Source organism: Ziziphus jujuba, chromosome 2 (genome assembly GCF_031755915.1).
Source record: "Ziziphus jujuba cultivar Dongzao chromosome 2, ASM3175591v1".
NCBI lineage: Eukaryota > Viridiplantae > Streptophyta > Magnoliopsida > Rosales > Rhamnaceae > Ziziphus > Ziziphus jujuba.
In genome coordinates, this window is record NC_083380.1 from 13,696,448 (window position 1) to 13,711,310 (window position 14,863).

Sequence of the window (14,863 nt, forward strand, 5' to 3'; positions counted from 1 at the left end):
TGACAATGCCTATGTCATTGATTTACCTCCACAATTCAAAATTTCTTCCACTTTCAATGTTGCAGACCTCCATCCATATTATCTGCCAGATTCAGTTCCAACGGTCAGCAATGAACTCGAGGACGAGTTCTTTCAGGGAGGAGAAGAATTGCTGCAGCAGAAGGCTTAAAATTGCTACCATTGCATTATCTGTAAAAACGATGTAGTAGCTGTTTTGACAACCTCCTAGAAAGTCTTTATCAATCCACACCGTTTCATTTAACCATTTAATTTGTTTTGCTATTAATAGTTGGCTAATCTTGCTTTAGGTAATAAGTCAGTTAAGTTTTGTTTTCTTCTGTATAAAAAAGCCGTTCTTCCCGAATAAAAGGGGTTCTTCTTTTGCTGGTTGCTGTTGAATATACAATAGACTGAAATCTTGAGTAAAACTTGTCTTCATCGGCCTCTCACATTTCTCTGTGAGCTGGTTACTGGAATTTCTATTTCTGTTTTCTATTTCACTGCATCAAAAACCAAGTAATTTTCCTTTTTCTTAGAATTTGTAATTTTTTCATTACTTGGAAAATGTTGGTTTGCCCTTTCAATAAGCCAGTAGCATCGAATCATTGAATCGTGACCGCACGCCTAAAAAAAAAAAAACCACCCATTTTCGTTTTTGGGACCAAGAAATTAGATTGTCACCACATTGGACCCACTACTCTTCTCTTTATATTCGTAAAATTATTAATCTATATATTTTTAATAAAAGTAGAAAAAAAATTGTTTCTAATTTTTCAAGATTTGATTTGCAGTTTAATTTAAAAATGCAATAATTGGGTATCAAAATTGATAGTCGGAATAATTTTTTTTTAAGAAACTTAATAATAAAAGGGCTAAAAAAATATTATATATATATGTATGTTGCAGTAGAGGTGGCAATTCGTGTTCACGTGTCGGATTCGTGTTGATCCGTTTAATAATCGTGTCAAAAATGTTCAACCCTAATCCGATCTATTTATTAATCGTGTCAGGTATCTAAAATACTAACCCGACTTATTTAACATGATTACTTTAACACATTATGTTGACCTGTTAATCTATTAACCTGAATATTGACCTATTAATCTAATAATTAACCTATTTATTGAAAATTAACCTATTAATAAAAAAATTTACTTTTGAAAATTTGTCTTTAAAAAATTAATAATAAAAAATTACTTTTATAAAGTTTTTAAATTTGTAATATTTTTTACTTGTTAAATAATATACTATAGCTAAAATTATAATTTAAAATTAAATTTAAATGGATTATAGCGTGTCAATTTCGAATTAAACGGATTAATCTGAAAATGACACGATTAATAATCGTGTTAAACTTGATCCGAATCCATTTATAATAAATCTAAATCCATTTATTTTGTATTATTTTCAAATCGTATCGTCGTATCATGATCTGGATTACTATCTCTATATTGCAGCACATTGTCTTGCTTAATTGTGCTTTCAATTTATCTGTGTATGAATATTGGTTTGAGGACAGCCCTACATGGCTGGATCATGTTCTTCAAACTGATTTACGTAACCGTGTTTCTTAATTAATACACCTATTATCTTTTCCAAAACACAAAAAAAAAGTACTAATCAATAATGCAATATGCTCATATATATATATATATATGTACGTATGGTTTGTGAAAAAAACAAAAAAAATTGTCTTCGAAAAATCCTTTATTTTTTATTTTTTTTATTTTTTTATTTTTTAAAAGATGTGTCTCTCAAAGAGATCATGAATAAATGCAACGAAAATGACCCAAGTGAGAAGACAGAGAGCAAGAAAAAAAAGAAAAAAAAGAAAAAAAGAAAAATCTTTTCGAAGTGAACAAGAAGAGCGAAAACCACATCTGGCAAAAAAAAAAAAAAAAAAAAAAAAAAAAATCGATCTCAGTGGCTAATAAGAAAATTCAGTGTTATTTTCCGCAGCGATCGGGCCGAGAGAAAAAGAAAAATCCGAGAAAGAGAGAGAAAAAGAGCGAGAAAGAAGAAAGACCCATCAGAGAGGGAGAGAGAGAGGGTAAAGCGGGCAATGCTTGAGAATCGATTGGCTGAGAATCGAATTCTCTAAAAGGGCTGATTTTATATGGGGAGTGGAGCAACATTAGTGGACGGGGTTCGTCGCTGGTTTCAACGTCGCTCATCTACTACTTCTTCTTCTCTTCCTTCTAATAATAATAATAAGAGAAATAACAATAATAATAAAAGTAAATATAATTCGAATATTGATCATGGTAATGATAGCCACGTCTCTTTGACCGATTTACGCGCTGAATCGTCCACAGTCCAAAGACGGGAAACAAAACCAGGAGAAGAAGAAGAAAGCTCAATTCTTGAAGAAGAACAACAAGATTTTGACGTCTCTGGTTTGAAGATCCTCCAAGTGCCTCTGCGTACCCACTTCAAACCTGGCTCTATGGATACCCAAAAGAAGGTTCTTTTCCATTCTCTATTGCCATTTAAGGATCTGGGTTCTATTGGGTTTTCACTTCTAACTGAGATCTGTTATGCTTTTTTTTTTTGGTTGTGTTTTTATATTTATTTTTTTTTCTTCCTGAGTGTTTGATCTGATTTGGTTGTGCAGTGCGTCATTTGTCTTGATTCATATTTCGTACTTTTATTTGATTGGTATACTTGGTTGTGTTGAGTTTTGCTGTTTGCAGGCATTTATTTATTAATTTGGTTTGATTTTGTCTTCTTAGTCTTTTGATTGGTCGACTAGAAATGTTCCAATTAAAACTGTTTGATTGCCCCAAAAAAATAAAAAAAATGAATCAAGGCTGGAGATTAAACATGTAAGAGTTGTTGAGGTTTGGTGTTTTGTGTTGGGTTTCTTATGGTTGCCGAGAGAATTTGGGAGAACAGAAGTTATTGAAGCTTTGGGATTTTAAACTTGATTATATGGGACTTAAGGAGATGGAGACTTATTAATTAAACTAATTTTGACCAGTTGGTGTTGTTTAAAAGAAATTCTGTTGCACGGCAACATATTTTATTCTGAAAAAAGAAGGTTTAACTTTTATAGAAGGGAGGTTATTAGTTCTTCAGCTACTGGGTTGTGATGATTACGAGAGCTATGAGTTCTTTTGTATGTTCTTAATTGAATGGTATCTGTATTTCATCTTTTTCTATCGACTACCATTTTTAAACTAATTAGATATTATTGAATAAGACTCTAATCCTACCACCTGGAGCTCTTTTTTCCCTAGTTAATAACTTCATTTAATATGCCCTTCCTGTAATTAAGTTCCTCTACTTCTTGTAAATTGTCATCCAAATTAATTTTCTTTTGAAGCAATCAGGATCATTAATTCGATCACCTAATTGCAATCTGCATCGTCTTAAATGATTGGCAGCTTCTTCTTGTTTCATTGGCATCAACCATCTTTTTTTCTAGTTCAAAAAGGCCTTTCATTTCTTGTTTCCTAAGATTGGATAAATTATTATATTCAATAGAGTCCACTTTATTAGAGCACTGATATATTCTTCTCTGTGGTCAACCACGATTGGATTTACCCATATTCCAAAAGTTGGTTACTTTTAAATTATTTAATGATATATATGATAGGCTTTAATTATATCCTGACTTTTGGAACTACATATAAAATGTTTGTATGTCAATATATGAATTACGTTTGTGTTTTTCTATCTTTTTTTCCCCCTACTTTTGTAATTTAATGTATAAATTTTAAATAAGTGATGATAGCTGGTCTTTGTATAGGGTGGATTAGAAACGGAATTCTTCACGGAGTATGGAGAGGCAAATCGATACCAAATTCAGGAAGTTATTGGGAAAGGAAGTTATGGTGTTGTTGGTTCTGCGATTGACAGTCACACTGGAGAAAGGGTTGCAATCAAGAAAATTAATGATGTTTTTGAGCATGTATCTGATGCCACTCGGATTCTCAGAGAAATTAAGCTTCTTCGATTGCTTCGCCATCCAGACATTGTTGAGATAAAGCACATTATGCTTCCACCATCTCGGAGAGAATTCAGAGATATCTATGTTGTATTTGAGCTAATGGAATCTGATCTTCACCAAGTAATTAAGGCAAATGATGATCTTACTCCTGAACATTATCAGTTTTTCTTATACCAACTTCTTCGTGGTCTTAAGTACATTCATACAGGTTGGTGTGTTTTTCGGTGATCCCTTTGGCTTTTGCAGCTCTAGTGAAGTATTATTAATTTTGCCAAATTTATTGCAGCAAATGTATTCCATCGAGATTTGAAGCCAAAGAACATTCTTGCTAATGCTGACTGTAAGTTAAAGATATGTGATTTTGGGCTTGCCCGAGTATCTTTTAATGATGCTCCATCAGCTATATTTTGGACTGTAAGTTGTTCAGTCAGGCAAATAATTTTCATTACAATTTCTGAAGTTCTATTTCTCTGAATGATATTTAAATTCTATTATATGCTTTTATTTTCTTTTAAGCTCCCTTAGTAGGTGTTAACCACACTACTTGCTTACTGAGCTTCCATTTTTTATTTTTAATTTCATTAATTTTGTACTTTGTGAAGGACTATGTTGCAACTCGGTGGTATCGTGCTCCCGAACTCTGTGGGTCATTTTTCTCGAAAGTAAGCTGGATTTTATTGCATGTGATTTTTGATGAAATTCCTGGTTTTGTGGAGGATTTTTATCTTCTTGCCATTTTTTTTTTTGGTGTATATTTTTTCATTTATATATTGATTAATAAAAGTTATGGTTCTTATAAAAAAGTACTAGGACTTACTAACACCTTTCTAAGAGGTTTTAGGTTTGATATATCTTCTATCTAGTCTCTCTCTCTCTCTCTCTCTCTCTCTCTCTCTCTCTCTAAATGTTTGCTTATGGTTTTGTTTATTGTCATAATGTTTGTTTCTAAGATTCAATATTTTTATCGTATTTTATTTTCAGTACACTCCTGCAATTGACATTTGGAGCATAGGATGCATATTTGCTGAAATGCTTACGGGAAAACCACTGTTCCCTGGGAAAAATGTGGTACACCAATTGGATCTTATGACAGATTTGCTTGGCACCCCACCTTCTGAATCTATTGCAAGGGTTAGCTCATTTTAATATCCGATATTCTGACATGAATTATTGAGTAATTAGATGCTGAAAGATCTACCTCTTTCCCCTCTGGAATGAAAAAGTAAAAAGGCCTTTAGCCAGCTTTCCCTGAATTCTACTAAGTTTTACTAAAAATTTGTTTCCCTCTCTCTCTCTCTCTCTATATATATATATATATATGTGTATCACATTTCAAGTTTGTTTTTGGGTTTCAGGCTCTACTATAGTTTCTCCTTGGATTATAAATGGTTTCTTATGATAAAATTGGCAGATACGGAATGAAAAAGCAAGAAGGTACCTTAGTAGCATGCGGAAAAAGCAACCAGTTCCATTTGCACAGAAGTTCCCTAATGCAGATCCATTAGCTCTTCGGCTGCTGGAGCGCCTACTTGCATTTGATCCCAAAGACCGTCCAACGGCTGAAGAGGTATGGTAACTCAAGTTTTTAGCATCTCATAATCTGCATTAAACAACTGGAGATCGACAGAGCCTTTATAATAACTGTTCAAAATATTAGGTTTTGGGATCATAATACTTCCTGTTGCGCATGGTGTTATGCTTGTAGGCATTGTCTGATCCTTACTTTAATGGTTTGGCAAATGTGGATCGTGAGCCATCCACTCAACCCATTTCAAAACTTGAATTTGAGTTTGAAAGAAGGAAATTGACAAAAGATGATGTAAGAGAGTTGATCTATCGGGAGGTATGACCTTAAAGCTTGATATGGTTGCTGTTTTAACATTATGGCCTCTACTCCTCACCATTGCTATAATGAATCTTCTATTTGTAAATAAACAGATTTTAGAGTATCACCCCCAGATGCTGCAGGAGTACCTTCGGGGTGGAGACCAGACTAGTTTTATGTACCCAAGGTTAGGAAGTTATTTATAATCTTTGAAATGATTTTTAAATGCCATACAATAGCCAGACAATCCTCTTATTAAACTAATCAACTTCTTGTTGTTGATGTTGTTATTCTTTAAATGTTTAGTTATATGACAATGGTGGAGCAGGAACCTCTCTTCTTTATTTTGGTTTTTGTGCTCTGAATTTTATTTTATATTTTTTGTGATTTATGATGTGCAAATGACTTTTGATTGCCTTTGTTGTCTCCAAATGTCTACAAAATGGCTACTTTAGTGATCCAACACTTTGAGATCATAATAGATTAGATTGCTTTTTAATTTGACTGGAAAAAAAGAAGTATTTTCCATCTCTACTGAAACAGTAATCTACCTTTTATTTCCAAGTTTTCCTTAATGTGAAAATAATAAAGAAATTAGTTGCCTCCATCTTAGAATTAGATTAGTCATTTAATGCATTCCGACACATTAAGAAATCAGCTATTGGAGTGGTGCACCCATAAGCTTCTAGCATGTTTTATTTTAGTATGCTGCCAATCACATTCCCGTTAGTCTGGGTCTACCACAAAAATTTCAGTAGATATATTTTAATACTTCTGTGATGTTTGACTCGACCATTGCATCCTTGAGTAAAATTTTTATAGTCTAGCTGACACCATTTTTGCTGAAAATTTTGTTGTTGTATGGTTGGGTTTTGTGTTTCAAAATATTGGTATTGTGGTTGTAAAATAATGCTGAGGAGGATACAACAACCCTTTTTTATTTGTACATTTTCTATCAAATAACATAGAATAACAATTATGTTTTTCTGTTTTGTTAGTTCATTGTTTAGTTTGTCTTGTGTAATTTGAACAAATCTAAGAAACCTCAAAATTAAGGAATCTCCCAAGTCCTGTAGTTGGGAACCTTTGTAATCTTGGAAACTCTTAAACTAATTTACAGGATATAGATCTAATAGTTTTCAAGTTACCAATTCTCTTATATAGTGTATAGGTTCTATACAATATGAATCATTTTAACCTGTTATTTTATCGATTTAGTGGTGTTGACCGATTCAAGAGACAATTTGCACATCTTGAGGAGCATTATGGTAAAGGTGAAAAAAACACTCCACTGCAGAGGCAGCATGCCTCCTTACCCAGGTATGTTTGGGATAAAAAAAATATGGAAATTTTGTATGGTTTTTGTGTTTGAAATATATTTATAACCACAATTTCGGGCTACCATATCCTCTTTTTTATCCTACTGCATATTAATTCTTATTTTTCTGGTTTAAGAACAATATATTATCTATGTTTTTTCCTCATAAGAAACTGGCCTATTTTTGTGCCACCAAATCTTCTAGTTAATTATGCATTTCACTTGACTGGGTTTGAGTGTCGGTCTGTCTCGTGTTGGCAAGTATCCATGTTAGTTTAGGTGCCTCTTTTCCCTAAAACTTGCACATACTTGGAGTGCCCTCTTGTCTTATCCTTGCCAGTGCCATTCCTATTGATGCGGGTATTCCACTGGGGAGCAGAAGGTCCACTAAGCTAACATAAATATAGTTTAGTGAATGATGATGCTTATTGCAGTTGGAAACTGAACCTGGTTTTCTTATCTTTTTCCTTTTTTGCTTCAGAGAGCGGGTTACTGCACCTAAGGATGAGACTGATAATCAAAATAATGATTTTGAAAGGAGAACTGCAGCTTCTGTTGCCACAACCCTCGAGAGTCCTCCAAAGTCGCAGCAAGATGGATCAGATAATGTAAGTACAGGTGCACAAAATGGACCTAACAAGCCAAACTACAGTGCTCGTAGCTTGTTGAAGAGTGCTAGCATAAGTGCTTCCAAGTGTATAGGTGTAAAACCAAGACAAGATTTAGAGGTAAGTGTTCTAATGAAGATAAATCTTCTTTCTCTGTTTATGCACTTGTTAATGATGGCTCTTTATTGATTGATTATTCTTATGGCAGGAGTTTATGCAATTACTAATATCCAATAATCTTTTTTGTCACACTTAGGATGTGTCGTGACTGGTAATATTAACTGGCAGTGTAACCTTTTAAATGAAATATAGAATTCATTGTATTCTTGGCTTATGAAAATAATTCTGGAAATTCAAGTTAATAATTCTGGAAATTCAAGTTAACCAACTGTACTCATTTAAAAGTTTCTTATTTTCCATGTTTATGCTTTTTGTGAAACAATAAGAATGGCATCATTTTACTTTTCCCATTTGCAGTGTCCATTTTTTGGGTCTATTTCTGACTGTAATTGTGCTTTTCGTGCTGTTGTTATATTGTCTTCTATAGGTGATAAAAACGGTTGAATTGTGGTTTCAAATGCTACTAGGAAACGGTTCCATATTTGTGAAGCAGTTTTGTGATATTCTTTTTCTACCAACCAAAAAAAAAAAAAAAAAAAAAAAAGAAAAAAAAAAAGAAAAAAGACGATTTAATTTAAGACAAAAAACAAATATGGGAAGAACTTTTTGTCTTTCGATGTTGATGATTATAGGATTTTTTATCTGAAAATTAAGTTTCAGAACTGATACAACATGCATTTATCCAATTTGCTGATTCGAGTTTTCCTGCAGGAGGAGACAATCCCCGAGGTCAATGAGGAGGCAATTGATGGCATAGCTCAAAAGGTTGCTGCTCTCCATGCCTGAGTCCATATTCTGTGTATTAGAAGGAGTCAGAAGATTAACATTTTCCTTGTGCCCTTTTTCCAGCATTATGTGCGTAAAGGATGCTTGGTAAGATCCATTTTGAAGATCATTTTTTGGGTAGAAGCTAACATTAGGACTCTTTTAATTTATTACACTTCATTGTATTGCTACAATAGAAAGACATGTTGTACTCCTGTAACTATTTTTATATTCCAGAGAAACAATGTATTTTTTTTCCATTTTGTAGTGTGATGCAATAGAAAAGGAAAATGTGGGTTTCAATAAAAACACACTCTGCTGTCTCTCTTTCTTTCTCCTTTTCAATTTATCAATGAAGTCTAAAGGATGCTTGGTAAGATCATTTTGAAGATCATTTTTTGGGTAGAAGCTAACATTAGGACTTCTAATTTATTACACTTCATTGTTTTGCTACAATAGAAAGACATGTTGTACTCCTGTAACTATTTTTATATTCCAGAGAAACAATGTATTTTTGTTCCATTTTGTAGTGTGATGCAATAGAAAAGGAAAATGTGGGTTTCAATAAAAACACACTCTGCTGTCTCTCTTTCTTTTTCCTTTTCAATTTATCAATGAAGTCTAAAGGTGGACTCTTTTAATTTTTGTTCCATTTTTTCAATTTAACAATCGAAAAGGAAAATGTGGGGGATTTTGAAGAAAAGCCAACTCTGCTCTCTCTCTCTCTCTCTCTCTCTCTCAATTTGTAAATGAGTCCAAAGGTGGTATGTTATTGTATGCATTAGATTTTTGACAAATTAAATGTAGCATGAAGTTGATGACCAAAATAAATAAATACGTAAAAATAAAACTAGGGAATGTAGAATGAAGAAGCATTATTTTGTAGTGCAAAATTTATGAAGTATATGTATACATTTACAAGTATGCTGCATGATGCAGTATAATCTGATTCTCACATCTTTAGCAGATGGTATGATGCCTTTTTAAATCTTTAGACATTATAATCTTATTTAAATTACATTTTTCAAAAAAAGGGGGGAAAAAAACAAAAGAATATGACACATCTTAGGACCACTGAACAGATCTGGTCCACGGTTTCACATGAAGCACCTGCATCTGTTAACGTGCCGGTTGAACAGCGGCAGTGTGGAGACATTCAATGATGCATTTGGCATAAGAAATTATTTATTTTTGGGAGTTATACGACTTGGTCACTTTGAGTTTTCAGCTTCAATATCTCGCTTCTCAACTGGTATTTTCTCAAGCAATAAATAATAAGGGTATATTAATCATTAGAGACCAAAATCCGCTTTTGATCATGTTGAGAGCAATATATGATACATTGACATGGCTGCTTTTTGTAGAATATGACATGGCCTCCAAGAAAACAATTTGGATCTTCTCCTTCCTAATCAGCTGATCTTCTGCTCTTCATTTTATGATTCACTTTTCCCCCACACCTTTTGTTGATTCACATTCAGATTTAACTGTACTTTGTTTTCCAAGAACACAGCTCTTAATCATCAAATAACAACATTTTCTGCAGAATATAACTTGACTTCTTCATAAGTGAAAAGAAATTCCAACCAATATGAAGTCCAGAGACTAGACTGCAGGAAAAAACCTTTGGTTTTTTTGCAGAGTAAACTTCACCACTCTCACATCTGCACCACTCTCACCAGTAATCTCCACAAGAACATGAACCCTCGCTGAAGTGGTGAAAACGGTTAGAGTCCCTTACAATTATCAACCTTCCCACAATCTTCGATATGTGTTTGATGGCATTGTGACAGTCTTCACACACCCGTAAGTTCTTTATAACACGGATGGGTCTGCCAGCTGGTATTGACAAAATTGCATATGCAACAGCCAATTTCTCACTGTGATATTTGAGCATGTGTTCTTTCTCCTCTTCTTCCACATCATGTAGAACCAACTTTGTAGAAGAAACATACCCATCCAGCTTCATTTTCAAATCCAATTCTTCTAAGAAGGCATATATCTTATCCTTCTCCGGGTGTACAGAATCCCCAACCGAAAACGTATGAATTTTGTTTTGTGCTTCAACCCAACTATATCCAGGTACTTTCTTCACTCCCTTATCCTTCATTTTCAATCTCATCTTACCAACATCACTCCATCTGCTGGAAGCTGCATATAAATTTGAGAGAAGGACATACATACCTGCATTTTCAGGCTCCATCTCAAAAATCATCTCTGCTGCCTTTTCACCTAATTCAGTATTTCCATGAATCCTGCTTGCACCAAGTAGAGCTCCCCATGTTGCAGCATCTGGTTCAAAGGGCATACTTCTCATTAACTTTTGGGCCTCATCCAGGCGCCCAGCTCGACCTAAGAGATCAATCATGCATGTGTAATGTTTCGAATTTGCAGTTATGCCATAATCCTGATTCATTGCGTAAAAGCATTTTGTGCCTCTCTCTACCAGACCAGTATGACTACAAGCAGACAATACACCTACCTGAAACATAATTGGAAGAAAACAGAACACTTCAGGAGAAAAACAGGTGCACATAAAAAGACAAAGTAACTTTAAACCCTTAACTATCTTGGTGTACTGCCCTATGAAAACATCATATGATGATTTAGTTATGAATGCACAAATCGAAGAATTCCTTATTGACCTTGTTATAACTTGATTGGTTGTATCTGTATTAAATCAGTAAGGAAACCAGGTCAAGTTTTTGGAGAGTACATTTGAAACTAAGAAATGCAGTTATTAGCTAAAGAAAAATGCAGAATGTCAGTGATGGTCATGGGGAAGCTGAACAATTTTCTGCTAAAATCTATAGTTTTTTCATCTTAGCATAAGGTTTTGCTTATATGGACTTCATATTGTAACTCGAACAAGTAGATATAAAATGAAATATATCGACAATTACCAATGTGACATCGTCTGGCTTGATTCCTGCTGCCTTCATTGACTCAAAAACATCAAGTGCCTCTTTACCATATCCATGCCTTGCATAGCCAGCAATCATTGTGTTCCACGAGACAACATCTTTTTCTGCTATCCCTTTGAACACACCATATGCCTCCTCTATGCTTCCACACTTACAATACATAACAAGGAGTGCATTTCCTACATAGCATCCAGTTTCATATCCTACTTTTACCACTCGTCCATGCAATTGCTTCCCTGTCTCTAAGGCAGCAATATCAGCACAAGTGCTCAAAGCACAGGTAAAACAAGACCTAGTCAACCTTTCACCTTCTCTTTTCATTTCCAGAAAAAGATGCAAAGCCTCTTCACTTTGACCATTTTGAGCATAGCCAGCAATAATAGCTGCCCAAGAGATGGAATCACGATGAGGCATTCTATCAAAAATAACTCTAGCATAAGCAATATCATTATTCTGAGAGTAGCCAGTGATCATTGTATTCCAAGAACTGACATTACGACAAGGTATTGCCTCGAACAATTCCCTTGCCATGTCCATTCTCTTATATTGAACATAGCCTGCAATCATTGCATTCCACGAAACAGAATTCTTTTCTGGCATTTCATCAAAAATTCTTCTTGCTTCATCCAACATTCCATTCTGCACATAACCTGACACCATTGCTGTCCATGCAAACACATCTCGTATAGGAGACTCCTCAAACAATCTCCTTGCCTCAGACATTTCCCCATTTTGGGCATAACCTGTAATCATGGTATTCCACGAAACTTTATCCCTCAAAGGCATTCGATCAAAAAGCTGTCTGGCATAAACTAAACTCTTCTTCTTTACATACCCACCCATTAAACAATTCCAAGAAACCACTTCCCAGTCCGCTTTTGACTCGAACAATCTACGAGCATCCTCTATCCTTCCATTCTGCACATAGGCTGCAAGCAACCCATTCCATGATATCCCATTCCTATAAGGCATCATCTCAAAAATCTTCCTGGCCTCATCGACATACCCATTGTGAGCATAACCCGATAACATAGCATTCCAGGAAACGACATCCCTTTCAGGCATCCGTTCGAACAACAAACGTGCTGCACCAAGATCCCTATACCTCACAAACCCACTAAGCATAACATTCCACGAAACCAAATCTTTCTCAGGCATTTTGTCAAACATATCTCTAGCAAGATCAAACTTGTCATTGGACAAGTACCCAGATATCATGGTGTTGTAGCTGACCGAACTGCGACGGGGCATGGTGTTGAAGACACGAAGGGCAGCCTCGCATCGGCCGTCGCGCATGTGGGTCGTGATGGCCATGTTCCATTTGACAATGTCGGCTTCTGATGGGCTGGAAAGCTTGTTGTTGGGATGGTGCTTCTGGGTCAATGTTTTCTTCGATGGGATTGGTTTGGAAGTTGAAATGTTGGTGTCTAGGAGTTTGTTGCCGCCGATAGGTTGGGTTTGGAGCGAACGTGAACAGCTTCCGTGGAACTTCCTGAAATGGGAACTCCCGCGCATTGCCTCAGATTTTCAAATTATGCTTCTTCCACATTCAATCATTATAAGCTAACTAACAATTTGAATTTAGGGCCATAAATGGTAGTATTATTAATATTAATATTAATATTGAGCTAAAGATGATACTTCTATTTCGAAATACACAAAAGAAGTAGGTTTTTTTTTTTTTTTTTTTTAAATTTTTTTTTAAAATTTTTAAAATTTTTATTTTTATTTTATAAATTGAAGTATCGAAATTCTCGCATTAATTTCTTCTTATTTTTTATTCTACTATATGGATATTGAAAATTTCTTCTTACCCTTAAACTTATTTTTTTATTTTTTTATTTTAATAATTGTTATAAACTCACTATTGATGACAAAAGAATAATCAATTTATAAGGTTCTTCATAATTCTACTTTGGTTGAGAAGATACTTCCTGCATATTTAGGAGTGTTTTTCTATAAGCACTAAGTTTTGGTAGCATTTTTTTTTTAACTAGTATTTTATAAAATAAATGGTCGAATATTTGATTATACACAATTAAAAGTATTTTTAAATTTATTTTTTATATTTTTATATTGTGATTAATGTACTGAATGCTTAATTTTTTTTCATCCTAAAGCATTTATTTGAAAAAATATCAATTCTATTATTTTTCCAGAAACCCTAAGTGGTTAAATTTTTATGCAAAAAAACATTTTCTAATATTTTGCCAAACACAAAACTTAGTGCTTTTTCTTTGTTCTTAGTACTTATTTAGTTAAAAAATTACTAACAAACATGCGCTTCATATCATTTTGCATCCTTTGCAATCGTATGTGTAACATAAATAACATATATTTAATGATTTATAGTCACATATAGTATTATACAGTTCAAAATAAGAATTCAAAATAAGCATGAAGTTCGTTTTACAAAAAAATTATCATATGTTACATCATATGTGTTTTGTGTTATCACATTATCCATTTGGTGGATTACATAAAAACGTTTTGTTTTCCCTTTTTGTTTAGTAGATTTCCACAATTTTTAATTGGATCCGAGTGTCGATTGAAAATGAGCTGGGTTCTATTGGGTTATTGAACTAGGGATATTATATTACTTTTGATCTTTTTGTTTGTTGTATTATGAAAAAGAAAACTCGCTGCTTATGTCTCCCTTATTTATTTTAGAATTTTCAATTTTTTTATTGTATGCATTTTATTTTTTACTTTGTGCTAGCATAATCAATTTATCCATATTGATTAATAGTAAAGCTTGGTGGATAACTAATCCTTTTGGAAATAAACAACAGAGAAAAAAAATCCAAACTTTTTTTGAAAATGTCATAATTCAAAAGAGTACGCTTATTCCAATCGATTTATTGAGCCATGGATGCTTGTATGCATAATGATTATTTAAAATAAATAGGAATAAAAAAAAGATAAATATTAGTCATTCCTCTTTACATTTTTTTTATAACAATATTGAATTAGAATTAGGTTTAGCTTTTATTATTTTTTTTCCAAAAAAAATTATATTTGATACAAAATAATTAAAAGTCAAAATTAGACCTAGTAAAATGCCATATGATCCATTACCACAACACGAACCCGAACTATAATTTGTAGGTTTGAGTATATGATATTGGATTAGATCCATACTAGTATCATCCAACAAGACACATTAAAAAAATAGTTACTAATGGGTGGAACCTGTTGGAACACGTTAAATCCATTTATATGGGATATTTTTGTAATTTTATATGATACAATAATTTTACTCTAAAACTAAGATAATAAAATGTTTGTTGCCTCTTTAGCCTTAGCCTTTGCTAAATATGTTACTATTCTCTCATTCTTAATTTCATAATC

The 14,863-nt window shown here is 33.6% G+C and overlaps 2 protein-coding genes across 2 annotated transcripts; one reads left to right on the forward strand and one right to left on the reverse strand.

Moving 5' to 3' along the window:
• Positions 1 to 1,720: 1,720 nt before the first annotated feature.
• LOC107434116 (mitogen-activated protein kinase 9) lies at positions 1,721 to 8,897 on the forward strand. The gene is made up of 11 exons (XM_016045530.4): positions 1,721 to 2,464; positions 3,752 to 4,160; positions 4,239 to 4,366; positions 4,555 to 4,614; positions 4,934 to 5,083; positions 5,364 to 5,519; positions 5,658 to 5,795; positions 5,891 to 5,964; positions 6,996 to 7,097; positions 7,577 to 7,823; positions 8,535 to 8,897. The coding sequence occupies exons 1-11, from the start codon at positions 2,117 to 2,119 to the stop codon at positions 8,607 to 8,609; spliced, it is 1,887 nt and encodes a 628-aa protein (XP_015901016.3). The 5' UTR covers positions 1,721 to 2,116; the 3' UTR covers positions 8,610 to 8,897.
• A 551-nt stretch (positions 8,898 to 9,448) lies between these two features.
• On the reverse strand, positions 9,449 to 13,205 carry LOC107434117 (pentatricopeptide repeat-containing protein At4g02750). Its single transcript, XM_048473389.2, has 2 exons — positions 11,492 to 13,205; positions 9,449 to 11,070 (listed from the first exon to the last, which is right to left on the reverse strand). Exons 1-2 carry the CDS (start codon positions 13,025 to 13,027, stop codon positions 10,264 to 10,266), a joined length of 2,343 nt encoding a protein of 780 aa, XP_048329346.2. The 5' UTR covers positions 13,028 to 13,205; the 3' UTR covers positions 9,449 to 10,263.
• Positions 13,206 to 14,863: the final 1,658 nt, after the last annotated feature.